Source organism: Poecilia reticulata, linkage group LG6, assembly GCF_000633615.1.
Source record: "Poecilia reticulata strain Guanapo linkage group LG6, Guppy_female_1.0+MT, whole genome shotgun sequence".
In the NCBI taxonomy this organism is placed as follows: Eukaryota; Metazoa; Chordata; class Actinopteri; order Cyprinodontiformes; family Poeciliidae; genus Poecilia; species Poecilia reticulata.
This window is the reverse complement of record NC_024336.1, coordinates 14339605-14364446: the sequence shown is the minus strand read 5'-3', so window position 1 is coordinate 14364446 and position 24842 is coordinate 14339605. Positions and strand designations below refer to the sequence as shown.

General features: G+C 41.3%; 3 protein-coding genes across 12 annotated transcripts in view; 1 reads left to right on the top strand and 2 right to left on the bottom strand.

Moving 5' to 3' along the window:
- Positions 1-84: 84 nt before the first annotated feature.
- Positions 85-11749, bottom strand: prr5a (proline rich 5a (renal)). 2 transcript variants are annotated; one of them, XM_008411384.2, is made up of 11 exons: positions 11537-11749; positions 9078-9211; positions 6121-6246; positions 5961-6041; positions 5423-5471; positions 5227-5284; positions 4601-4692; positions 4338-4478; positions 2828-2963; positions 2462-2740; positions 134-2371 (listed from the first exon to the last, which is right to left on the bottom strand). In XM_008411384.2, exons 2-11 carry the CDS (start codon positions 9209-9211, stop codon positions 2088-2090), a joined length of 1380 nt encoding a protein of 459 aa, XP_008409606.1. In that variant the 5' UTR covers positions 11537-11749; the 3' UTR covers positions 134-2087. The 2 variants fall into 2 exon arrangements, with proteins under 2 accessions (XP_008409605.1, XP_008409606.1); XM_008411383.2 differs by lacking the exons at positions 9078-9211; positions 11537-11749 and having other exon boundaries at positions 85-2371; positions 6121-6956.
- Positions 11750-11884: 135 nt separating this feature from the next.
- On the top strand, positions 11885-19477 carry rad52 (RAD52 homolog, DNA repair protein). Of its 2 annotated transcripts, XM_008411375.2 has the most exons (12): positions 11885-13175; positions 13888-13948; positions 15149-15250; positions 15360-15453; positions 15591-15658; positions 15978-16096; positions 16180-16255; positions 16325-16551; positions 16653-16843; positions 17724-17798; positions 18144-18350; positions 18422-19477. In XM_008411375.2, exons 2-12 carry the CDS (start codon positions 13898-13900, stop codon positions 18481-18483), a joined length of 1272 nt encoding a protein of 423 aa, XP_008409597.1. In that variant the 5' UTR covers positions 11885-13175; positions 13888-13897; the 3' UTR covers positions 18484-19477. The 2 variants fall into 2 exon arrangements, with proteins under 2 accessions (XP_008409597.1, XP_017160711.1); XM_017305222.1 differs by having other exon boundaries at positions 15149-15453.
- Position 19478: 1 nt separating this feature from the next.
- wnk1a (WNK lysine deficient protein kinase 1a) overlaps positions 19479-24842 on the bottom strand; it is a 28765-nt gene continuing 23401 nt past the window's right edge. For 5 of the 8 annotated variants that reach the window (XM_017305217.1, XM_017305220.1, XM_017305219.1 and 2 more), the window contains 6 exons: positions 24468-24771; positions 23201-23372; positions 22931-23115; positions 22713-22850; positions 22425-22636; positions 19479-21494 (listed from right to left, as the gene is read on the bottom strand). In XM_017305217.1, coding sequence (XP_017160706.1) covers positions 21108-21494; positions 22425-22636; positions 22713-22850; positions 22931-23115; positions 23201-23372; positions 24468-24771 — 1398 coding nt within the window. In that variant the 3' untranslated portion in view covers positions 19479-21107. The remainder of the gene's footprint in view (positions 21495-22424; positions 22637-22712; positions 22851-22930; positions 23116-23200; positions 23373-24467; positions 24772-24842) is intronic. The other 3 variants (XM_008411377.2, XM_017305216.1, XM_008411376.2) reach the window with 1 other exon arrangement.

Below are 24842 nucleotides of genomic sequence, written 5' to 3'. Positions count from 1 at the left end.
CATAGATTGTCCAAAAAGTAAAGTACAAAATGCTTTGAGGTAAAACATCATTGAAAAAGATTATTTTAAAAAGTTCTTATTTTAAAAAAAATCTATTCCTTTTAGGACAAATGTTCACTGTACAAGATCTATCCTTTCTAAAAAAAAAAAAAAAAACAACAACATACTTTTTATTTACATGTTAGTGGTGGTGCAAAATACAGTGTGAGACAACATTCAGTTGAAAATGTTTCCATCTTTGTCGAATGTAAACAAACATTGTCGTATTCCCTTGAACCACGATACCCATGCAGAAAAAGCAAATGCAGTCACGAAATAATTTTGCATTAAGCGCTCTGAGCGCTGCTGAAAAGCGAGAAAACCTCTTGACCCCCAAGCAGCACACGAAGGAGCAAAAACAGGAAATATAAAAGAGTCTTCATCAAAGTACACAAATACAAAACAACCTGTAACAAAAAATAATGTGTAGTTTTTTTTTTAGGTACATATTCTCCAGGGAAACAAGAGAACAGCTAAAGCAAATAACTGAATTAAAGGAAATGAATGAATACAAATATTTATTTTTCCCACTATGAACAAACCCCATAAAACAACCAAGAAAAAAAAAATCAACAGTGTCAGTTTGTCTCATAATACTTTACTTTCCAAACCTGATCCACTTAGGATACTCTGTGTCTCACTGATATGTAGTTACATTTATAAATTAAATTTTAAAAGACATTCTAATATATTTTTAGTTGTAAACGACATGCACTACCTTATCACTGGCAGGGGATTCATTGTTTTTAATGCTCTGTATCCTCACATACGAGAAGTAAGATTTTTAGTGCAAATGGAGCTTTTGACACTCGAGACGAATTCAGATTATCTCAGTGATTAAGAATATCACAGAAAATCTCAGTTTCAGCTTCAAAATGAAACTCATAAGTGTAATTTTATTCATTACAATCTACAACCAACAAAACCTCACATTTTAGTTTCTCTGAAAATGCGAACATTACATAAGCCAATGGAAAAAAAAAAAAGACGTTTATGTTAAGGTCATACTATAAGCGACACAATCGAGGCGAAGATTTCTGACGCCAGCAGATTGTCACTGACACTTTCCACAAGAAGGGTAAGCACAAGATACAGACTGCTGCATGCAGACATGGAAAGTTACATGGAAGGAAAAATGGTGTGGAATAAAAGGATCCATAAGCAACAGTAACTGCAACAGCTTTGAGAGAATTGTGAAGCAAAGTACATTCAAAGGACTGCAGAGAGAGTCGGTGTTTCAGGAGAATAACTATTGTGATACTTGGTCTAAGCTCCTTTTGAGACGTCTAAGCAGCTGTTTTATGGAAATGTTATGATCTGCATAATCACGAGGAAGACAGCTGATGGGACAAACGAAGCTGTTTCTACCACACTTTTCCTTCCACTCAACTTTCCATTAGTATCATTGCATGCAGCAATAAGGGAACTTTCACCTTCTGTAAACTAAGCATTTGTGGCGTACTCTCTCTCATTGTGGAAAGGGTCAATAACTAATAATTTCAGTTATCTTGAACACTATTATTTTCTGAGAAACTGCATTTTGGGTTTTCGTTATTTGTAAGCTATAATCATTTGATTAACAGAAATACATGTTTGAAGAGCTCTGTTTGTGTGTGTAATGAATCTATCCAATATATAAGTTTCACTTTTTAGGACGAATTCCTGGAATAAATTAACATTTCAATAACATTTTAAGTTACTTAGATGCTCTTTTGTGTTTGTTGATTTCATCATCTTGTCAGGATTTGGGACTTCAAAAACAAAACAAAGAAAATAGTGAAAATGTTTCATCATTTAGGATTAACACATCTTCAGCCATCAGTACCTCTTCATGTCAACTTGGCATGCTGATTTTTTTTCCCCGTAGCTGCTTAAAGGTATCATAAAGGAATTTAAATAATATCCACACTGGAAGAAGGTTGTCATTGAAAGTATAAAAGTAAAATGGAAGATGTACCCTTTTGCTGAAATGTATTAATTTTGTGTCCCATTTTCTACCAAAATATTCCCGCACACCCTCGCTGCAGGTCCCTTGAAGGAGACCACAGCTACACAGTGCTCTGCCTGCTCTCGCGGCTAAGGCTCTTTCCACCTGAAGAGTGAGAAGGGAACTCAATAAATATCCCATCCGAGTCTGAGCCGGCAGACCCCGGAACTTGTCCGATTATGGTTTCAGGGCTGGACGATTCACTGGGCGGCGAGGAGGACGCCCCCTTGCTGAGGTCGGTCACTGTGGTGGTGGCCTCCGTGCCGTGGAGCGCGCCTGAGGAATGAAGGATGGAAGGAGAAGACAGGGCCAGGTCCATGGCACCGGCGCCTGCTTGTATAATCCCTGGCGAATGAAACAGCACGGTTGTGTCGTTACGAGTTCTGGTGTTGTTTGGTAAGATGGTGGGTGAAACCAGTTAGAAATCAGTCCTACCATTAAATTGAGAGCCCACGCAGAGTCTGTTGGAGGAGGGACCGGACAGCTCAGACCCTGGAGCCAGGTCGGAGTAGGTCAGCCCCTGTTCCTCCAGGCATGATATAATCTCACAAGCCGAGTGGCGGCGGATCCCTCCGCTGCTGGCCGAGCTGGGATCCGGGTCGTACTCAGCCACGGGGGTCAGCAGCAGGGGGATGTTGTAGCTCTTAGATCGTACCACGGGGTTTTTGGACGGCTGGTCTGCAGACTTGGGCCAGCCCCACGGGACGCGCTTGTCTGTAAAACGAGACGAGAGCAGGGGAGGGCTTCCTTTAAAGACCTTTCAAAATACAGCACACTGTTGCTACTTTGCTTCTGGCTCACCAAAAATGCAGCAGTGATCGTCGTCCTCCTCTCCAGAGTAAAGGCCGTGGGTGCCCAAGTAAGGTGAGACCACCTTCTGTACCAGAGACTCCAGTCTTAGATAATCCTCATTAACGCCGCGTGGCTCGTGGACCCCCTGAAACACAAAGAGGTACATAAACCTGACCGGTTGGGTCAAAGGCAGAGGTGGGCAGAGAACCTGAAACCTGTACTCAAGTAAGAGCAGCACTACCTCAACATATCTCTACTCATTACTACAGCCGTCCAAGAAATAACTCGAGAGTAAAAATGTATTTGGTAAAACGTGTAAAATATTGAAAAATTACGTCACCAGATGGACCGAAATATAAAGTTTTGTGGAAATGTTTGTATTTTAAAGATTAAAATGAAAAGAATTTGTATTTATATGAAAAAGAAACATTTTTCCAAATTAATTTCTTTTAATGTAAACTTTAACACAAACTGCAGGTGTGTGTCTGGTTTTTAGTTAAAATGTTTGTTTTCACAGTAGGTTGAGAATCCAGAATTTTTTTAAGAGAGGTGATACTTCATAATAAAGTTATTCAAGTAAAAGTAAAGAGTGCAACATAGTAAAAATACTCCTAAAAGCGTTGTTTTATTTTTTTTCAAAATGCTACTCAAGTAAATGTAACTGAGTAAATGTAACTAGTTACTACCCAACTCTTGTCAGTGGTACAACAATTTCAGAGTAAAAATGATTTTGGTGATTATAATTTTGCATTGTCATATGATTAAATTCAATTGTTACAATAGTACAGCAAATAACATCGATGAATTTTAATAGCAAGAACTGGCTGCAAACATTTTAATTAATTCTAAATTTTCTCTTTTTACACTCAAATACATAGAAATAACCTCCACTAATATTTGGAGAAGCTTTGAGAAGCCCAACACTTTAAAAAAAATAATAAAATCTGGTTTTTGAATGGATAAAACAGATTAAGATAATGGTTTCCAGAATGGTGTCAACCTCAACTCTGTAAATAACAGACTGTTCTTAAAGGTCAGAAATAGGAAACCCTGCCTGTCTTGTTGAGTATCCAAACATGAATCCAAGACTTATCATTATTCCTCTACGACTCGCTGAGATATTAATGAGGGTAAATATTAACCCAAACATGATTAAAACCCAACAACAATATTGATAAGTAACGGTTAACCTACAGAAAGACGTGCAAAGTTGTGTAGAGGAACAAACAATGAAGGATTTACCGGTTTTACAAATAAAAGTCTGAAAAGTGTGGCATGCCTTTATATTCTGCAACAACACCGAATAAAATCCAGCACTCATTTAGCCTCAACATAGATGTGAAGAGCATGAACACGTCTTAAGTCATGAGCACAACGTCTGAGATATCTCCTGCAGAAGGATGCGAACTCCAAAACCAAAACAAGAAACGTCACTGAAGGTGCAAATAGCACTGCTTCTGCTCAAAACAAAAATAGCTGAACAAATGAGAGCGGAAGTGGGAGACGATGTTCTGCTCACCTGCAGTATGAGCAACATCTGCGTGACGGAGGGGGGCACGCGGGCCCGCGGCCGAGACAACGCGTCCTCCAGCTTCACGCTCAGGACGATGGTGTTCCTGAAGTGGAGCAGGGCCAGCTGTCTGACAGAGGGCTCCTTACCCTGCAAGAAACACAGGAAACCGCAATGAGCACCACCCAGGAAAGAGATTCAACAGAAGAGAGAGATGTGGACAAAAAAAGAAAAGAAGAAAACACAARCAGCTTGTTCAGGAGTTTGTGCACCTGGACTGGGTGAAAGATGGCCTGCAGCATGGAGAGAACGTCACAGAAGAAGAAGTCCCAGGTTTCCGCCAGCGAGTCAAGTAACTTCTGGCCTGCATGAATCGGTGACAAAGTCACAAAAACAACGCCTTTGGAGGATTCACTTCTGTTTACATTCACCATGTTTTGTTCCTACAACAAACTGAAATGTGTTTTATTCAGAGCTTATGCGACAGGCCACTACAAAACAGCGAACAGAGACGAAGGGGAATATTACACGCGTTAAGAACAATCCGGAAAGTTTAGGAAGGATTTTGTATTTGGCGTTTGCTGCAATAACAGCTGCAAGTCTTTTGGGTTATGTCTCTACCAGCATGAAGAGCGTTCATCAAAGCAAAACTGCTCAAGCTCTAATGCCTCGATCTGGTAGCTCCAGCTGCATCTTCAGGGTGATTTTCTGCATGCAAGTCAAACCTAAACCCCATTCTCAACTAATTTTCAGCCTCTAGTATAACCTTGCACTAGATATAACCATCTTCCCACCAACTTCAGCGGATTTCTGTATTTTCAGGGTGATGTGAAGATTTTGTTTTTCAGAAGTTGGCTAAATGAGTTAAAGCGTGCGCCAGACGTTAACCCAGACCTACCTTCATAGTATCTTATCTTGTCCCGAAGAATGACCATGCCTTTCGTCAGAAGCTGATTCTGTGGAAAGTCGACAACAGTTACGGTCGTGATATAAGATACAAGAGTATTATCTATCGTCATTAATGTTCTTGTCTGACAAAACAGTGAGGTTCAGGTCAGTAACAAATTTAAAAAGAGGAGTCAAACATGTGTTACCTGGAGGTACTCTGAGAAGAAAGAACCCAGCTCAGTTTTCAACAAATGCCTGAAAAAGACAGCAGGCGTTTATTTTCTAAACTGTGAATGACAAAATGTACTGGATGAATTTCTAATAAAATATGTTTTGTAAAGCAACCGTCTTTGTTTCCCGGTGAAAACAAAGACGGCATGAAAACAGTCTGTTTTCCTGAAGAACATTATGCTCCTATCCTTCTGTGGTCAGAAAAGATGAATCCGCGTCTTTGTGGCCTTTTCCGGAAATATTTTCAGTCGGCTAACGTGGAGGCAGAGAGAAGTGATGGGTCTGGCTCGGAGAGATAATGAGATATCTGGCCTGACCACATGACTCCACAGCCCCACATACACATCATACACAAACAAGGTCATTGAGAAGAAAACAGTCAGTCAGCAGCAAAGCGCTGGACAGACAGTAATTACACGGATTACAGCACAAAATTAGATCAAGAGTCTAAAATAAAGCAGCTGGAGCTTCACAGCCGGGGAATCCGCGTCTTGGGTTGATTTCTGAACCTACCGGACGCCTTCATTCAGGGTGTAGAGTTCATTATCGGCCAGGCCCTTCTTCTGGAAGACTGCTATGACAGCGTTGTGGATGCTGCAACACAAACAGAAACTGCACTTTACTGCTGGTCTGAATCCGGCGTGTTTTCTGCCTCCGCTCTGATCTGGTTTACCTGTTCCAGGTGGCGTTGGCTCCGGCCCTCTTCTGCTTCTCCCCTCTGTCCTCCGGTGAACTTTTCTCACTCTTACCGAGCTCACTGAGGCTTGGCGAGCTCATCAACTTCAGCCGGTGCAGAGTCCTCATGAGGAAAACATTAAAGGTGGACAGGGGACAGACGAGAAAGAAGGTCAGGCAATGAGCCGACATGCGCAGAGGAAACACAAGGAGACGGCTCTGGGGCAGAGGAGAACTCAAACGACGGAGGAAAATAAAGGAAACAAAGAGCAGCCGGTGACAGAGGAAGAGGAGGAGAGAAGTAGGACAGAGTGGTGCATGGTGAGACTGGGGCAACAAGCAAAGAGCAGGATGGGTGGAGCCCAGCTGGGAGGTGAAGCACAGTGTCGCTGCGCCGCCGGATCTCTCAGAAGAGCAGGAAAACAATAGCACATGCACCGCTGGGGGCATTCTCTGCCTCCTTCAACCGCCTCGCAGTCGGTACAATACGGCCATTGATGCAAACAAATATTTATGCAGGGCACAGATGCCAGAGGAACTGCAGGGTAAGCAGGCCTAAAGCAGTTGCTGCGACTGCACTGAGAAGAGGAGAAGGAAGTCATATGGTTTATTGACAACGGCGGAAAAAGCGACAGGAAGAGCAGCGACACGGTGCGAGACAATGAAGAAGGTTTTCCTGCTTCACCACAGCTGGATGTGGAAAACGAAGAGATGAAAAACAGACATCTGCTGCAAAACAACGCCACTAAAATATTCTCAGTCATTTATTTATGAAACTTAATTTGGTAACCCTTTATTTGAAGGGGCGTGAATAACACTGTCATAAACATGACATAACACCTGTGATGAACATGAATAAGCCTTCATGAATATTTATGACTGTTGTCATAAAGCGTCATTCGGTTAATCATGACACTTTTAATACAAAGTTGACATTATTCAAAATGTCTTTGTTATGACAACGTGACATTAACCAAGAAATCATTACTGATATAAATTTGTTCTAAAAGTATTACTGATTGCACTTTAAAAATTAGGTAACTTTATGTTATTAAAAGTAAAGTTTAATCAGTAATGATTTATTGGTTAATGTCAAGTTGTCATAACAAAGACATTTTGAATAATGTCAACTTTGTATTAAAAGTGTCATGATTTACCGAATGACACTTTATGACAACAGTCATAAATATTCATGAAGGCTTATTCATGCTCATGACAGGCGTTATATCATGTTTATGACAGTGTCATGACAGTCTTATTCACACCCCTTCAAATAAAGTGTTACCCTTAATTTTTAACTCGAGACTTTATTCCACATCAATAGTGTTTTTATTTGTGGACTGATGAGACAAAAGTGGAACATTCTGTAAAGTCTGAAGATCTGATGAACTAGCGGCACTAGAGAAAAATCACATCATTCTCCCTCCACAGCAAACAGCCTGTAAGTGTGGCACAATCACTTATTTTGTTTAGTTTTCACACAATGAATTAAATTATTATTACAGAAATGCTCTTTGCATTTATGATCTGGAGACTTTCAGCGTTAAAAATTTTGTAACGACTGAAGAATTTGCTGAGAGGGCAAGTTTTTTTTTTCACTGCAGTGAATATAAAAAGAGTTTACCTGTAATTTATTCGTAGTATAAATACAGCTGTTCTGTACACTGTAAAAAAGACAAAACCTTAAGTATTTTTGGTCTAGTTTCTAGTGCAAATATCTTAGTGCACTTGAAATACGATAACTAACTTTTAAATAACCTTTAGGTAAGATATAGGAGCTTGTTTAAGTCCATAATTTCTTAATATTAATAAAACAATACAAGTTCCACTGGCAGATTATTTCACTTATAGCAAGACAATTTTCCCATATAATAAATAAAATAACACCAGTGAAAGTACCACTTCATTTTAAATCAATATTAAGAAATTATTGACTTAAAACAAGCTCCTATATCTTGTTGAAAAGTTTGTTGTAAGTTAGAAACCAGACCAAAATCACTTGGGAACATTTTGTCTTTTTGTAGCTTAAAGACGACAGAGATTTGTTAGGGAATCATGCTGTGTGGATGTGGACCGTTGGGAGAAGCTGCAAAAAAGCTGCAAAAAGTTTAGGTCCCGACTTCTAGAACATGAAATGTTGACATTAATTTATCAACACTTCCTGGTTCATACTTTAGTGTTTTAGAATTTCTCGTAGATTTTGATTCAGCGCAGTAAAACAACTTGTTTAAAAATGACAGCAGAGTGATGAAGACCTCACAGAAAACAGAACCAGAGAGTCTACTAGAGTGAGCGCTGCCACAAATCGCTCTGAGGGTTGAAGAGCTGAAACTTTAGCTGCTGGGCTGAGTCACTGCTCTTCCTTTCTATATGGGACATCCCCTTTAGGAGACATGGTCCTCCAAATCCTCATTTATTTCAGGAACCTGGATGTAGCCTAATTGTAATTTTTAGGACCTACTTTGGTGCAGTCATAAAAAAAAAAAAAAGTGTCCTCAATTGAAAATTAAACTTTAAAACATAGAGGGAGAGAAAGAGAGAGAAAAAAATAAGCTATGCATATTTTCAAAAGAGATGGGTGATGAAAACAAGCTCTCTGAAAAATAAGACACCATGAGTTTAAACCCACGCAGTCCAGAAACTCTGAGTGCTGACAGCACAGCAGTAAACAACAGACCCCCTTTCACACCCACGCACGCACGCAAACACAAACAGCATGAAAAGCAGGGCCACAAACTGATGAGATGAACAAAAAGGAAGAACCAAGTCAATCAAGCATCCCCAGCATGAGATCATTATCACCAGACCAGCATGTGTTGCAGAGAAAGCTCAGCTGGGTAAAGGAAACCATCTGGGACCAGAAACAGGCTTAATGCTAATTAATATTTCATGCGTTTCTTCCCCAGGATACCGCATGGTGTTAAATGTTAATACGGGGCAGGAGCTGAGCCTCACCTCCTGAACGGATGCTCGGTGCTGCTGCCGTCCATGTCCGGGCTCGGGGGAGGGGCCGAGAAGGTGCTGAAGTTGAGGGAAAGGGGTCTGGGGGAGGAGCGGGAGGCGTGCCGCCGCCGGAGTCCGTCAAGCATCTGAGGAGGAGGAGGAGGAGGAGGAGGAGGAATGAAAGCAAAACAGTCGTTACGGTTACAGGAGAGATGTTTGAAAAAACAAGCAAGGTGGTTTAAAGTGAACCAAACCGCTGCTTCACAGTGGGGGTCCCTTCCAGGCCTCTCTGTTCAGACACTACAAATATTACGAAGATGAAACCAAGAGAGGAGAGGTCAAACTTGACTGATTCACCAACATAATATTTATTTTCCCAATTAGCAGTTTAATACTTTTGTGGTTTGGTTGCTTTGGCTGCAGTGGGACATTTTTTATTTAACAAACTGTTCCTCAGTTCATACCCATCAAGGAGGTTTTCCCATGATTCACTGACCCAGAACCTTTGAGTTTATTATGTCCTTCACAGCGAGACACTCACCACCCGATACCACTGGGAAAATAAATAGCAAACGTTTCATCCTTTCCATACACTCTCATATTCAGGTTATTCCGTGGATTTTCCTTGAAATTCTTGCCTTTCTGAAAAATTCACACTCATTTAATCTCCAGATTCTTATTGAATATTTTCCTTCAGTTACATAAAGCCTGTCAGTACCAGGCCTGTCACAATAACAAATTTTGCTGGACAATAAATTGTCCTAGAAGGTATTGCGATAAACGATAATATTGTTTTAAGACAATTTTCAGGTAATATAACGGTAATGGCATAATAATGCAAGAACGCATTCTGGAAAATCTGTCAACTTTAACGTCTAATGAACATTCAACACTGGAACTGGAAGACATTTTAAATATCCAAAACAAATGAACAAAAAATATAAAATAATAGAAACAACAAATTAAATTAATCATGAAGTCTCTGCAAACAAAAGTTTTCTGAAACAAACTGCCGGGTTAAATAGTTTCTCTAGAAACTGCCCTGATGAGTGAGTGTTGTGTTAGTGTGTATGCGTGACGTTTTGTTGTGTTTTGATGGACTGAGTCTTGTTCAGGGTTTACCTCGCCTGTCGCCAAATGGCTGCTGAACAAATTCGCCATCTGGAATGGATTGATGGATGGACGTTTTGACTTCTTTGTATGTGTTTCACCTGAGTTATTACTGAAACCGGATGTGAAATTCGCATAAATAACCCCAACCACCAGTCCTACTCCTGGACAGGCTGCTAGTCCATCAGCAGAGCAACACAGAGATGCACAGGGAGAATATGCCATGTCAACAAAACACTGCTACCAATTTATCATCTATTTCCCACACAATCGTACGGCAGAAACCGTGGCACCTAGTTTCTTTGAAACCGTTCTGTACGATCTCCTGCTGCCTGATCAAAGCCTCTCTCATGGAGCTGACACCATTGATCAACTCAAAGAACGAAGCAATAACTACATAAATTAAAAACATTAGTCAAAAGGGAAGAACTAAAACAAACCACACAATGGCACTTTTTTTTAATTTACAGAAGTTGTTCTTTCAGTGTCTTCTCTGTCAGTTAAAAGTCATTCAGAAACAGCAGACGAGTGTTTGGCAATCACCCTGCAGCCTTCCTGGAATCACTCATTAGATCAGCGGGAAAAAAAGGGAACCAGCATGTGTGTACATGCATCGGTGAGTAAGTGAGTGAGTGAATGGTTCCTGTAAAGGCTTTGTGGCCTTACAGTTACAGTGTATTTGGGTGTCTCCCTGCATAGAAACACGAAACTGAAGCTCAACAGCAAAAGCACCATCCGGTGGTCAGAGGGGGGAACAACAGTCTGGCGGGTCTCTTTACAAAACAAAGGTTTTACAGAAGAACGTTAAATAGTGGTGAGGAATGTTGACGGGTGTGTTTTAAGAAGATCTGATCAATTATTGTCGGATTAAATCAGATCAGAGAGAGGAAAACAGAAAGCGTCTAGCAGAAATGCCAAGCCACGCCAGTCTGGGCATTTCTGCTTTTGTTCTCCCCTCCTCCTTGTCTGCTGCGTCTACACTCTCACATCCGATCGATGCCGCTTTTTAATTTCTAATCGACCCCCGTTTCTTTTCCGACCAATTGATTTGCAAACTGAGCGGCCTTTCCCCCGACATTAGATGGCCAATCGATCGGCGCAGACACGCAATCAACAGTCCACGTTTATCCTGCAGGGGAAGGACCGCGCAGCGAGCGGCGAGCTGTGCGTACGTGGAGCTTTCTAATTCACCACTACCTGTATGGATAAAACACCGGGGTAAACACACCCGCACGGATGCAAACACGCAGATGAGCAAGTAAAAAAAAAAAAAAAAAAAAAAGCAGTTATCACTGTTGGGTACAAAGTTGGTGTGTGTGAAATGCGCCCCCAGCCCGCCCACAGCAGCAGCCTGCGCTCACCGTTCCTGATCCCGTCGTGTCGCACCCGGTGGGATGAAGCGGTCATGTAGAGCCGAGAGGAAGCGTCTTCTGCCCGGGACTCATCAGCGGGAGGCTCCTCTAGCTGCACCACGCCGGATTGCGCAGCCCCACGGGCGGGCGTCAGGGTGCGGGACGAAGGGTCCGATCGACCTCTCATTCATGAGGCAGGAACCGCCGCTCGCTCTCTGGCTGCGGCTCGCCCCCGCTTTGTTTTGACGAGATGCAAAAAAAAAAAAAAAAAAAAAAAAAGAGCAGAAACCTGGTCGCGGTTACGAGCATGCACGTGAACGCGCGCTGTGGTTATTGTTGTTATTATTATAGCTGTATGCAAGCGAGGAAAACCGCAGAGCTTCACCAGAAACATGCAGTTTTTCCTCTGTAACACGTGGGATAGTTTATTGCCACTTCATTGATGTTAGCAATAATAAGCAAAACAGGAAAGAGCAGTGGACATAGTGGCAGATGTACAGATAGTGGCGCAAGAAAAAGAACTGCATGTGCCACATTGCTTCTTATCAGCACGAAAAATAAGATTTTAATCAAACACACATTATCTGCACTGGCTTTAAAAACATTGCTGCGGAGCAAGCAGGTCTTTGTCACTTGCCAGTGCAAACTCATTCTTAAATAATTAGAATTAAAAAAAACATGTACAGTAAAAAGTAAAAAAATATATCTTCAGTGATGGAAAATTTGYATTTGCATGACTTTAGATTGACACCAAATCATTAATCATCATTATAGAGCTATGCGGTTATAAAAGTTAAAAGCGCCTTGCAAAAATGTTTCCACACATTGAGCTTGCTCACTTTATGGCACATTTAAACCACAAACTTCAATGTATCTTTTTTTAGGAGAAAAATGGTCATAGAAAAACTCAAAATACAATTGGGGAGTGGAAGAGAAATAATACAAATCTTTTAGGATGGGTTAAATGCAAACATCTAAAAAGTGCAACATAAATTTGTATTCATTATTGCCAGAGTAAAGGTGGAAACTGGGAAAAATTSCCCAATTCTTCTTTGCGAAATAGCTGCACCTCTGTCATCTGCGAAAAGCAATTTTTAAGTCCAAAAGAACAATAAATTATGAAAACAATAACACAAATTTATTTTTTGTATTGTGCCTTTATATTTTCCAATAGGTCATGTTATTTATGGATTTGAATCTTTTAAAGTATCTGACTGATTTTCATTTGACTTATTCTGGTTTGTCATGTGTCTCTTCTTGCTTAAATTTCCCGTGTAGAATAAAGACAAGAGATTACGACACAAAACTTCAAGTTCACCTCGAAATTTTCTCTACCAAAATTTATCTTCCTGCGCTTCCTTCCTATATTATCAGTTGCAGTCTAAAGGGGTCTAAATTAAATCATTAAGTAAGTTGTATTTTGAATAACTATTTCTTTTAAATGATAAATTTTTTAACAATTCCTCGTAGCCGTGGGCTTGTTGACACTTTCATTTCCGATAGCCATGAACGCAGCATGAAGAGGCTCCTCCCCCGGTAGAGCGAGCGGGAAGTTCACACGGTTGCTACTTTGTATGCGTAAACTGCACATTTCTTAAATATTTCTGTGGATTTTTATCATAAAAATAGTTTAGAGGAGCTTAAACAGGTGAGTTATACTTACATGTTTTGTAGTTATTCATAGTCGGACCTGGGTACAAACCGTATTAGCAAGTAGAGGGGAAGATTGAGAGTTTTTCCTAAAAGTATTCAACACTTAATAGACTTTTCACTAATTATTTTTATGTTATGAATAATTTAGGAGTTTTAAATAAGCTACTTGACACAATAGAAAGAGCTACTGGGTTATGCTACGTGTTTATGTACATCTATGGAAGTCCAAAAGGGTCACAATTGAACAACAACAAAAAAAAATCATCAAATGGTAGGCATTTACGTCAAATTAACAGTAAATGGAAATAAAACGTTTCATAAGTAGAATATTTAAAAAGCATTTTGAACTTTTACAGTATTTATTTAATCAAAAGTAAATATATTAAGTTACCCAAAAGTAAATGGGAGAGGCTAAAATGATGGAGTTAAGATGAGTGGAATATGAAGAAGTTTCAAAAATTGTAATCATTTCATGGTGGACTGCACGAAATGAACAATGAAATAACTCAATAAATTCAGGATTGAAGATTGTATTATCATACAGTGAGTTTATATTTTAATTCATAAATCTCGTGTTTATGTGTAACTATTGGCACATTTTAATACAATCATTTATTTATTTCCCATTTAATTTTACTTGTGACATGTATGTATAATTATTTATGTTGTAAATTGATTTTTGCACTTTGGGCATTTAATAATTTTAGGACTACAGCTATGAGCACGGAGGAGAAGAGTGTCCATGCATCATCCAGGAGCTTCGGACAAGTAAGCAGAGAGAAGCGCCATTTTTATGTTCTATTATATTCATTAAGGACAATAAGTAATAAATTAAACAAACTTAATTCATTATTAAGGTAAAAGAAAGTTACTTGGTTTGACAGATGTGTGGCTTGAATGTAATTATGCATTTGGATATTTGTTTTACACTGCAAAGAATCTTTGTCCAAAAAAAATACTGAGTTTTTTAAAATTTTATGTGACACAATCTGTCTTTGATTTGCTCCACTGTTAAACTCCACTACTTGAGTTTATCCGTTTATCCTTCAGGACTGGATGCATTACATTTTTTTTTCAATGATTGTTTAATTTTTCACTATTTTTAATCGTAAAGTAATTTTACATTTAAATGGAATTGTTCCCATGGTTCTAATGTTGGATAGAACCTATAATGCTGATATAATTTGAGTTGTACATGCTTTGGTGAACAGCTGTTGTTTTTAAATATGCTTTCGAACTGACTTGATGACAGCTGAGTTGGTAAAACTGGTACTTTTTTCATGTTTACAATTGAAATAAAGGTACCAAAGATCAAAGCTGCTCCTTAGTTAACGTCTCCTTAGTGTTGGCTAATCCAGTCTTAATCTGACTGGAGTTATAGGATTTAAAACAGAGTTGATCTAAGCCAGACAAGCTGCCAAAACAGCTGCGAAATGGTCCAATAACTCATTCTGCATATCACAAGCTGATTTCCATATTGTGTTGTTTCATGACATATGGAAACGACTGATGAGATTCAAACAGCTTCAAGGTTAATATTTCATAACCACAACTCCAAAAATGCTTAAAAGATTGCAACAAAAGTAAATAAATAAAGAAATCGTCCGGAAAAGACGATTTTGTATAAATAGTGTATTGAAGTTCTGCAATAACTAAAGTTAGAGAAAAACTAAGTTTGACCGTATTGTCTATTTCAACTGAATGGAAAAAACACGAGTTTCTGAAAAATAATGTACAATAATTACAGCTTTCTTCACCATACTCCTGAATTGGAAGCACTGTGTTGTTTAAATTGGTTTTATAATCTTAAACTTGCTGAGATTTATTAGCATAAGAAACAAATGAAGAGTTAAATGACATTTAGTTCTTTAAATTGTCAAATACCTAACTTGTAACGTGCTGTAAACTGACTGATTTGCCGCGTCCTCTCTCGTCATAAATGTTGTCTGTACCTCTGCCTCTGGTCAGTGCACCTACACGGCGGAGGAGTACCGGGCCGTGCAGAACGCTCTGCAGCAGCGGCTGGGACCCGAGTTCATCAGCACCAGAATGGCTGGAGGAGGACAAAAGGCAACAAACTCTGTGTTTCTTCAAAGCCGTGACGAGCATTTTAAAGACTTCCTGCAACAAACCGCCTCTGGGGTTTGAGCTAAACGAACCTTTTTCCTGTTTTGGACAGGTCTGCTACATTGAAGGCCATCGCGTCATCAGTCTGGCCAATGAGATGTTTGGATACAATGGATGGTCTCACTCCATTTCCCAACAAAATGTCGGTAAGAAGTGCTTGTGGAGTCAAATGCCAAAGACGTGTTACTTGTCAAATGCCAATATTTTGTGAGTAATAAAGTAATATACAAGGATTTTTAATTTTAAAAAACAATCATAAAAACAAGTTTTCCTTTGTTTCCAGACTTTGTAGACCTCATCAATGGGAAGTTTTATGTTGGAGTCAGTGCGTTTGTCAAAGTGCAGCTGAAGGTTGGACAATCACAAACTCTTCATTAACGACTGCTTGGAGTATTTCTCTGTCTTGTTACATTAGAATCACAAAATCCAATGCACTTTATTGGGATTTTTATTTGACGGAGCAACACAAAGTAGTGCATAATTGTAAAGGAATGCTTGGTTTTCCTGATTGAAATGTGAAAAGCGAGGGGTGCTGTTGTAGTGAGATCCTGAAATAAGCAAAACTGGTCAAGCCAAACGGCAAGAAACGAAGCATAATTTTCCTTCCACTTCTTAAATACTCATGTCATCGATGTGAATTTGTGGATTGAAGCCATCTGTGTCCCTCCAGGACGGGTCGTTTCATGAGGATGTGGGGTACGGAGTCAGCGAGGGTCTGAGGTCTAAAGCTCTGTCTCTGGAAAAGGCGAGAAAGGAAGCGGTGACAGACGGCATGAAGAGAGCTCTGAAGTAAAGAAGAATTTCATGTTTGTCTTTCTTAAATTTGCTTGGATTGGTGCAGAAAAATTAACGTCTTTATTCGTCATGTGGAGATGTTTTGGTAACGCTCTCGGAAACTGCATCCTGGACAAAGAATACCTCCTTGCCATCAACAAGATTCCCAAACAGGTGAGGAATAACAAAGGAAGCTGAAGCTTTGTGTCGATGTTTCTGCAGTCACCGCTTCCCTCTGCACAGCCTCGTCCTGATCTGGACCCGGCACAGACGAAGCGCTCCGAGGGCCAGCCGTCCGTAGAGAAGGCCCGCTTCTGCAGTCTGGTCAGAGATCGAAACCCAGCGAGTGCAACAGAACCTGCCAGGATGCCACTGGAGCCCAGAGTCCTCAATCAGAACCAACCAGAGGACCACCGGTCCAGTTCAGCTGGCTCTGCCCCCGACCTAAAGACAGAAAACGTCCTCTCCAGGTGAACACACCGCGCTTCGCGGGCCGTTCTCATTCCGTCATCTCTACTGTAAAAAAAAAAAAAAAAAAAGCACCTTTTACCGTCGCCTTCGTCCTCTAAAGGTCAGCCGCGGACGCTGCCGCCGCCGTCATGTCCGGCCCAAACGCGGACCCCAAACATCTGAGAAAGCTGCGGCAGCAGCAGCTGCAGCAGAAGTTCAGGAGGGAGATGGAGGCCAAGAAGCTGCAGCAGAAACTGCAACAAGCAAAGACTGAGGAGGCGGAGGTTGCGATGGGACAGAGATCCACGGGAGGTAGAGATCCAGCCAGAGAAAATATGATTCACAGTTTAGTGAACCCTTTAATTTTTTTCTGTATTGTAGCATAAAAAAGATTAAACGTGTTTGAGTTTGCAGTACTTAAAAAAAAGTACATTTTAGGGGTGAATCGCATCTAAGACTGTCGCAATAAGCAATAAAACAATTAATGATAAATTAAAATGATCTCAACAATCATTAGAGATGTTTCCCTTTAATATTGTTCAAAAGCCGTCACTTTGAAAAATGCTACAAACATTTGACACCCAGTACGAAGTAGTTAGCACTTTATTTTCTTCTTTTTTTTACAAAATTCCTGACACTTGTGCCTGTTTGTCCTGTCGAAGCTGAATGATTAACATCTTTTGAAACACAATTTTGTTTACACACACCTGTTTTAACTATTGTTGTTTTGTTTGTTTAATTTGAATATTTCAAATGTTTCCCAGTTCCAGTGTTGCATGTTCTTTAGAAGTGAAAGGTTTTTGATCTTTTGGAGGATGCACTCACATTAATGTGCCATTATTATGTTAGTTGAAAATTGTCTCATATGGTAATCATTTCTGGGACAATTTGTCATTGAGCAAAATTGCAAAATTAGTTATGGTGGCAGGCCTAATCACATCTATTTTTGAGGAAAAATGTGCAGTACTAGCATTGTTGAAGATGAYGTAATCATGATTATGTTAAATGATTGTGAAAACATTCGCTTGACAAATCTGATTCCACTAAAGCATGATKGGTTGCTTCACACAAAAAACTTAAAACATTGTGAGGTTGTCAATAAGAGTTATTCTCAACTATTTTTAGTTCATATTTTACATGTGAAGATTTGATCTCGTTTTTTTTTGTTTTTTTTCCCCCCCCTGCTCCTCAGGTGAGGACGGTGCGTCTGCGTTTAGCGACAACACAACATCCGATAACCAGTCAGGCGGCAGGAACACATGTACAGGTAAGATTATTCAAACKGGGCATAAATAGTCTAAAAGACTTAAAATCCTTCTCATGTGTGATTACAGTGAACGTTATCTCAATTAACTTTTTTTTCCCACAAATTTTCAATTAGAAAAGAAGTGTAGATCTTAAAGAGCAGGTTTCATGTGAAGGCACCATCGGCGTTACATGGTATGGATCCATTAAAGTCTAAAATGCGGACAGTAATTAGTTACAAGTAGAAGGTTCACATGGGGCTAATATTTGATCGTTCTGAAAGCTCAACTGGATCAAACGGCACTTTAATCCATCGCCTCGGGTTTAGTTGCTGAGGTTTCCTCCTCACGTCTCGCTGTATCTGCAGACGACCCAGAACTCTGGGATTTCACTTTGGATGGGATCGAGGAGCTGGACGTTCCCGCAGGCGCGTCTTCTCCCGGAGGGAGCATGCCCAGAACGCCAGGGAGTCACCAGATGCAGACGAGAAGTAAAACGCCTCAGAGAGCGTCGACCAGAAGCCCGAACACTCACTCCAGAACGCAGCACAACAATCAGTACCAGGGGAGACCAGGTAGACGATCTCAGAGTGTGTGAGCCTCTGACTGAAGTCTTTATTTTAACTTCTATCTCTCTGATTTCCAGGTGAGGCCTTCAGTCCATACAGACAAGGACAGCAGCTGAAGAAACGCCGGCTGGACACATGACAGTTTACGCTGCGCTTAGATTAAAACCTATTTATTTTCAATATACTCGTGTTCCTCTTGCACAGCATTACTGCTACGTTACAATGTTTGCACATCATCGATCAAAGAAAACCGCTTCTGCTCTTAAAAGTGTTTTAAATAGAAAAATCGGAATAAAATGTTGAAATCTTTTGAGGAGACCCTGTAAACAGACAAATGACATGGACATTGTTTGTATTTGATATTTTTATTTGTTTTTACATTTTGTACAATGTGGAAAAATGTACACAAAACAGACACAGAATCACAGGAAGTCAGGAGGGATCGGATGCGAGTGGAACTATGCGCCGGGGCCTTTAACAGGACGGAGGGGTCTGGGAATTGTGTGATCGCACATGTATGTTAACCTTTGTGAGCTTGTGTTGTGCAGTGGTCAAGTTGTGAATTGGTCGTTTGTTTATAGGAATAAACACCCAGTAAAGCTAGCATGCTGATAACCTGTTGCTGAGGTTGCGACTGTGATATTGATGACTGTCAGGAAAAGCAAACGAGTAAAAGAAATACTTATTCCGTTATCAAAAACGTCGAAGTTAACACTTCATCAGCATGCAAATGTTTCCAACACCCCTCGCTCCCCTATAAAACGTTAAACATTGCATATTCTGCATTGCAGGAAGTCATTTTTTTCTCTAGAGAAGTTAAACAATTCGATCTACAAGCAGGCGAAAGAGTCACAACAACAGCATGGCACTGCTGCGAGGTGGTGAGGCAGCAGCTGAGTCAGCAGGAGGACTTTTGAACCTTTGTACAGCCCACTCTCCACTTAAAACACGTGCTTCTATAAAGTTGTTTAGTAATAAATTCACAAAGAAAATGTCAGCAAAACAAAACAATCCATGTTCCCACGAGTCAAGTAGAAATACACAGCTGATTACACAACCAACACAAACGTAAATGTAGAGAGAAAAGAAACGGCACATTTTAACTCTGCTCTTGGTTCTGTGTCTGTTTCAGCGTTGCATGCTCTGAACCGACCGTGTCGAGTGGCTTAACTTTTCGTACTGGTTTAAGCTGCAGGGGGCTGGATGAATCTGGAACCGATCATTAGTGAGGATGCAAGGCACTAAAGTGTTCCTCGTGTTTACGGCTTAGAGTGCATGTGCATTAAGAGTGGTGATGACGGAGTATTATGTGAAAGCCTCACTTTAGCATATTTACAAGAACGACAACAAAAAATAGAAAATGGGTGCAGGGCAGTCTTAGAAGAGCTTAATAAAACAGCAGGTTCACTCCTGCGCGGTGAGAACGATATTAACTGCAACCACCCTGCAATTGCACTTTTTAATATTTCTTTACATGTTGTTTAACAACCTTTTAATAATAATTACAGTGAAACAACATCAAAATCTGATGGCTGAATACAGGTCCATAAAGAACGTTTGTTGTATTAAATATACGCTTACAAAAACAGATCACAGAGAAAAAAAACAAAAAACCCAGACACTTTGGGATGTGAGAGGTCACAGTTAAATGTTATGGGTACAAATATCTTGTGGGACACGACTTTGCGGTAAACCCATGTATTTGTGTACTTTGCGCCGCCTGTCCACACAACAGAAAACTTCTTTAAATACTATCCCGATAATATTCATTTGGATATGATATGCGTGTTATCAGCAATTCATAACTCGGCTGAAGTCAAAGAAGGGATTTGATGTTTGGGTGGGGTTAACTCCTGCRGCCGCCGCCTTGTCAGTTAAACTACTGGTGATCAACGCCAGGACGATGTTCTCACAGGTGAATCTGGATGATCGAAAACTCAAACCACAAAGACAGACAGGAATATGTCAAATATAGAATCATAACCCTATGGACTGATCTCTATGTACAAGGTCAATGTTTCGATGTGTTTGGGGATTAAGGCCACGGTTATAAGGGACTGTATCTACTTCACCATTATTGCATTTTACTCAGTAGTCTCTGGGATCTATCCGTACTGCAGCCCTGTCACTTCTCTTCCCTGACTTACCAAGTCCTTCCTCTAACCCTACAGAGTCACTCCACTTCTCATTTCACACTTTCTGTACACTCACACTCTCCTCCCCACTTGCCAAACGACTTTACTCCCCACTACCTTGTGGACCGGCTCCACCGTTCTTCAGTCCCAGCTCGTTCTAAAGTCCAGATCAATAAGGATGAGCATCCCAGTCCCTCCTAAAGGAATGACGATGTTGCAGCATCTTGCTTTCAAGACACCTGTGGCTGCTTTTGGTTACGCCTTCGGTGTGCGGTGCTTCTGCGGATACCGCCGCCTGACTCATCACAGCTTGCTTCCACAGCTAACGGCAGGCTAAGAGAGACGCGCTTTGTGCTGTGGAGGTGTATTGCACTCTCCCACCAGTTGTCAGACAGACTGAAATCTACCTGAGAGGACTCGAACCACACCGGTCAACTCTTCAACAGAAATAATACACAATGTTAAAAAGATGAAATTAAAAAACAAAAAAAACAATACAAAGCCAGCTAACCAGCAAAATGCAAAGAGAGGCTGTGGTTCTTGGGTCAACGACTGCCTGACCTCTGACCTCTGACCTCTCTGCTCTGTTTGGCCCTTTGTCTCAGCCTGGCGCAGGGCCCGCACTGGGCTACGTAGGCCTTGGACTGGTCCCTCCGTGGCTGACCGTGGCCTGGCTGGTCTGACCTGTTCCYAAGTGGTAGCCCTGGTGCATGGACACCGAGCCAGTGGTGGGGGGCTGGTACTGCTTTAGTGGCTGAGAGGGGGTGTGCATGCCGACCTGGCAGCTGCCTGTGGGTCCGGCCCACGCAGAAGCACTGAAGGAGGGTGGAGCATAGCCGAAACCCTGGGTGACTGGCCCCAGGGAGCCTTTCCTCGGCACCAGAGGAGCTGCGGGATTGGCCGGGTTGGGCAGGTGGGTGCTGGTGGTGGTTGTGCAGTTGGAGGTTGCGTGATGGGTCGGACCCAGCTGTCCCGGYGCCGAAAATTTACGSCCCATATTCGCTGGAGGGATGATCTGTGTAGCAACGAGAAGGGAAGGATTTGTTGAAATTAGTGCCGAAACAACTAAGCAAATATTTAAATGATTGTCAACTGATTCAGTATTTGATTARTCATTAACTGGAGTCTACAGACAATCTGCTGAAAGAACACAGAGCAGTAATTAATCCAAAACTGTACGGGTGTASAACAACAAAAAAAGTGTATTTAAGATAAAAAACCGTCTTTGCAAATCTTTTCTACCCAGTTTTACCTTCATCTGCTTCAAATTCTGCTAAAGCTCCTATTACGCACCTTTCACTGTCCAATTATTAATCAGTTAATCCAAAAATTATATTCATCAGAGGTCTGAGCTTTTCATATGTTGATGTTAGAAGTGTTTTTTAGCTGCAGATGCATCGTTTGGTACAAACGATCAAGTGGAAGCTAAATCTGGTTAACTGGTCCTGGATGTTGAAGCTAGTCTGAGAGGGTCAAAGGTTACATCTGATCTGTGCATGTAAAAACAACTCTTAACATCTTTAAGGCGTCTGACCTGTTTATGTGAAAGTGGCACATTTGGATCTTATTTACAAAGAAACCAATAATTGCTGACACAAGAAATAGAGGGCAGGTAAYGTGTCACTAATTTACTRATTCCAGTGGAAAASGTGTTATAAGATAAGAGCATGTTAACCACCTGGTGCTATTATAAAAACAGCTACAATGTTTCTGAAATACACTTCAAACAAACTAACCTTTTATTGTTTATTTTTTAAAACTGGAGCTGTTTGAAGATGGTGAAGTCTAGTTTGGCCTCAGCTGATCTCTAACCAGCTGCTAGCTTCAGCCTTCAGGACCAACTAATCTGAGCTGAGATTTATTTACTGCATATTAAYTCCTTATTTTGAACAACTGTCCTTTTAAATAAAAACCTTTACACTATAGAAATGAACCGAAGGCTTACATCCAGCCCCAGAGTTGCCGAGGATCCGGTCTTGGGCCCTTTCTTGGCGTCTCTGGCAAAGTTATCCACCAGCTGGTGCATGTCATCAGAAAAGGTGCTCTTGGTCTTCTGGGTCTGCGATGCGGACGGAGCCGCTCCACCCATTTGGGACAGAGAGTTGGAGTTGTTCTGGCCGAGGCTCGACCCATTGGAGGAGCTGGTTCCACTTGATCCTGCACATATATTTCATGCAGATGAGCTGCGAACTGGAGAAACATTTCAGTTCCTGGTCGATGACATTAAGCGTACCAGTGGAAGAACTACTGAGGCTCGGCAGCGATGGAGACGATGTGAGTGGTTGTACAGATGAGCTAGCGGCTCCGTCTGCAGCTCCGGTTGCAGACGGTAAACTCTGCTTCAGAGGCGACTCTGACCCGTGACTCTGACCTGAGCGTTAAAACACGAGGATTAAACGTTTAGGCGTCATGTTTTATTGGAAACCAAGATGATCAGCCGCCTGTCCTGACCTGAATGACTGGGGCTGGGCTGTCCGCTGCTGCGAGATCTGTGGCTTTTGCGTCTTCGTCGTCCTCCGCCCAGAGCCACAGCAGGGGAGACGACAGACGGAGGCGGAGCTTTCCCCATTTTGGAGTACAGYGCCTCTATTTCCTCTTTCTGACGACTTTGGAGGAGCTGAATCTCCTTCATGTGTCTGCGGGAGCAGACAGAAAACATTAGGCTATCTTTTTTGAACTGACATGATGTAAATCTCAACAGTAAGTAAACGTTTGACGCACTTTTCTCTGAGGCGACTGATTTCTTTCTGAAGGGCTTCGTCCTCCGTTTCAGAGTCCCCSTCACTGGTTTCATGGAGCTGTGGGTTTGGAGGGTCAGAGGTCGATGAAGACGGTCCGTTCGGCAAACCGCTGCCATGTTGTGAGCTGGAGTTTGCTACTGGAGCTGGCGTCACTGCAGAAAATCAAACAGTGAATATGGTACCTTTAAATGAAGTTTCACCTCATGATACAGAAAYGTTTGTCATCACTGGGTCTGATGGATTCAGCAGAAACATCACAACATCAGCTTGAGCTTTAAAATTTTCATAACAATCAGACGATCAGACACCAACAGGTCTGACTCAAACCACAAAAACAACAAAACAAATCCTTCAGGCTAGACTTCAACTAACGCCCTAAAGACTAGAGACGTTTATGAAGAGCTTTTATCTCAGCCAGGATGTGAGTTGAACATTCTCATTTATTGGGGCAATCAGTGTTGCCATGGTTTTAATCTCTGTCTGCTATGTTTCTTAGAGCATCAACGCCTATTCATATTTCTAAGAGGGTAGATATTAGACTTGATTGTTTTTCAAAATGAAAGCAGACTTTAGCAGCTTTTTGCCAAGGCAACTGTAAGAATTAAYACATTTAAATGTGATTATTAAATGTTTATGTGTTAATTAARGCGTGAGGGGAAACAATAAATGCTTGGATTCCATACAGTCATGGAGCGCAAGATGTGAGCTGCAGGTCGTGGATTTGATGAGAAAATGTTTGTTTCAACACGGTGCCAACTGTCAAATAGAGTGGAAGTGGAATCATGCTGGGGGCCCATTTCACTTCCACTGGTCCGCTGCTCAAACAGGAAGGAGTAACGATACGATTCACCTTAAATCGACAGCTAGATACACCAACACCGGCCTGTTTGAAGGGACCAACACTAAGCTTCTGAATCTAAATCCATCAACTATGTTTAGATAAGAGAGCGATCAAATATTCAGCTAGAATTAAGTCACAACGTTGATGATGGCTACGTTATGACATAACGTATTTTCTCTGCAGCTAAAATACWTTTTCCAAAAGATTAGTGGAGTGTATGCATTTATTTGAGCCTGAATGTATAATATGTAGATAAGACAAAATCCATAATTCATAATTAATGCATCCAGCTCTTACTGGTTGGTTGTCGTAAACTGGGTCAAACCCCCAAAAGAGAAGCAAGGGAACTTTAACGTACCACTTTTACATAACGTTTTTCTACATTCATTTCAAACCTCCCACTTACCTGTGACTAAAAATCGTCCCACTTTCGAGGCGGCACTCGTTTCGGACGAGGCTTCGCTGCTTTTGGTCACCTGGAAGCGTCCGACGTTGGTGCTCTGAATGGCAGAGTCATTAGAGATCTCTGAGGCTCCRTCGGCCTCACTGGGGCCTTTCGGCAGAGGGGACGACTGGTGGAGTGTGTTGTCTGGGCTTGAAGGCGCCGAGGACGACGAGGATGAGGACGACGAGGAAGTAGAGGATGGTGTGAGGGACGAAGAAGACACAATGGTGGACGGATCGGGAGCACTGTCGGCTGCGACAGAGACCTACGTAACAAGATGAACCATGAGGTTTTTAAACGTTCTGCTGTTTAAAGTTAAACCTTGAATCTTAAATT

Bases quoted from the DNA above. Each gene is read 5' to 3' on its own strand.
- rad52 (XM_017305222.1), top strand. From the start codon at position 13,923: ATGCATCATCCAGGAGCTTCGGACAA. The intron at 15,659-15,977 runs GTTGGACAATCA...GTGTCCCTCCAG, and splicing joins TTGTCAAAGTGCAGCTGAAG to GACGGGTCGTTTCATGAGGA. The intron at 16,097-16,179 runs GTAAAGAAGAAT...CGTCATGTGGAG, and splicing joins GGCATGAAGAGAGCTCTGAA to ATGTTTTGGTAACGCTCTCG.
- prr5a (XM_008411383.2), bottom strand. From the start codon at position 6,572: ATGCCCCCAGCGGTGCATGTGCTATTGTTTTCCTGCTCTTCTGAGAGA. The intron at 4,693-5,226 runs GTAGGTCTGGGT...CGATTCATGCAG, and splicing joins CAAGATAAGATACTATGAAG to GCCAGAAGTTACTTGACTCG. The intron at 4,479-4,600 runs GTGCACAAACTC...TGTTTCTTGCAG, and splicing joins CCATCTTTCACCCAGTCCAG to GGTAAGGAGCCCTCTGTCAG.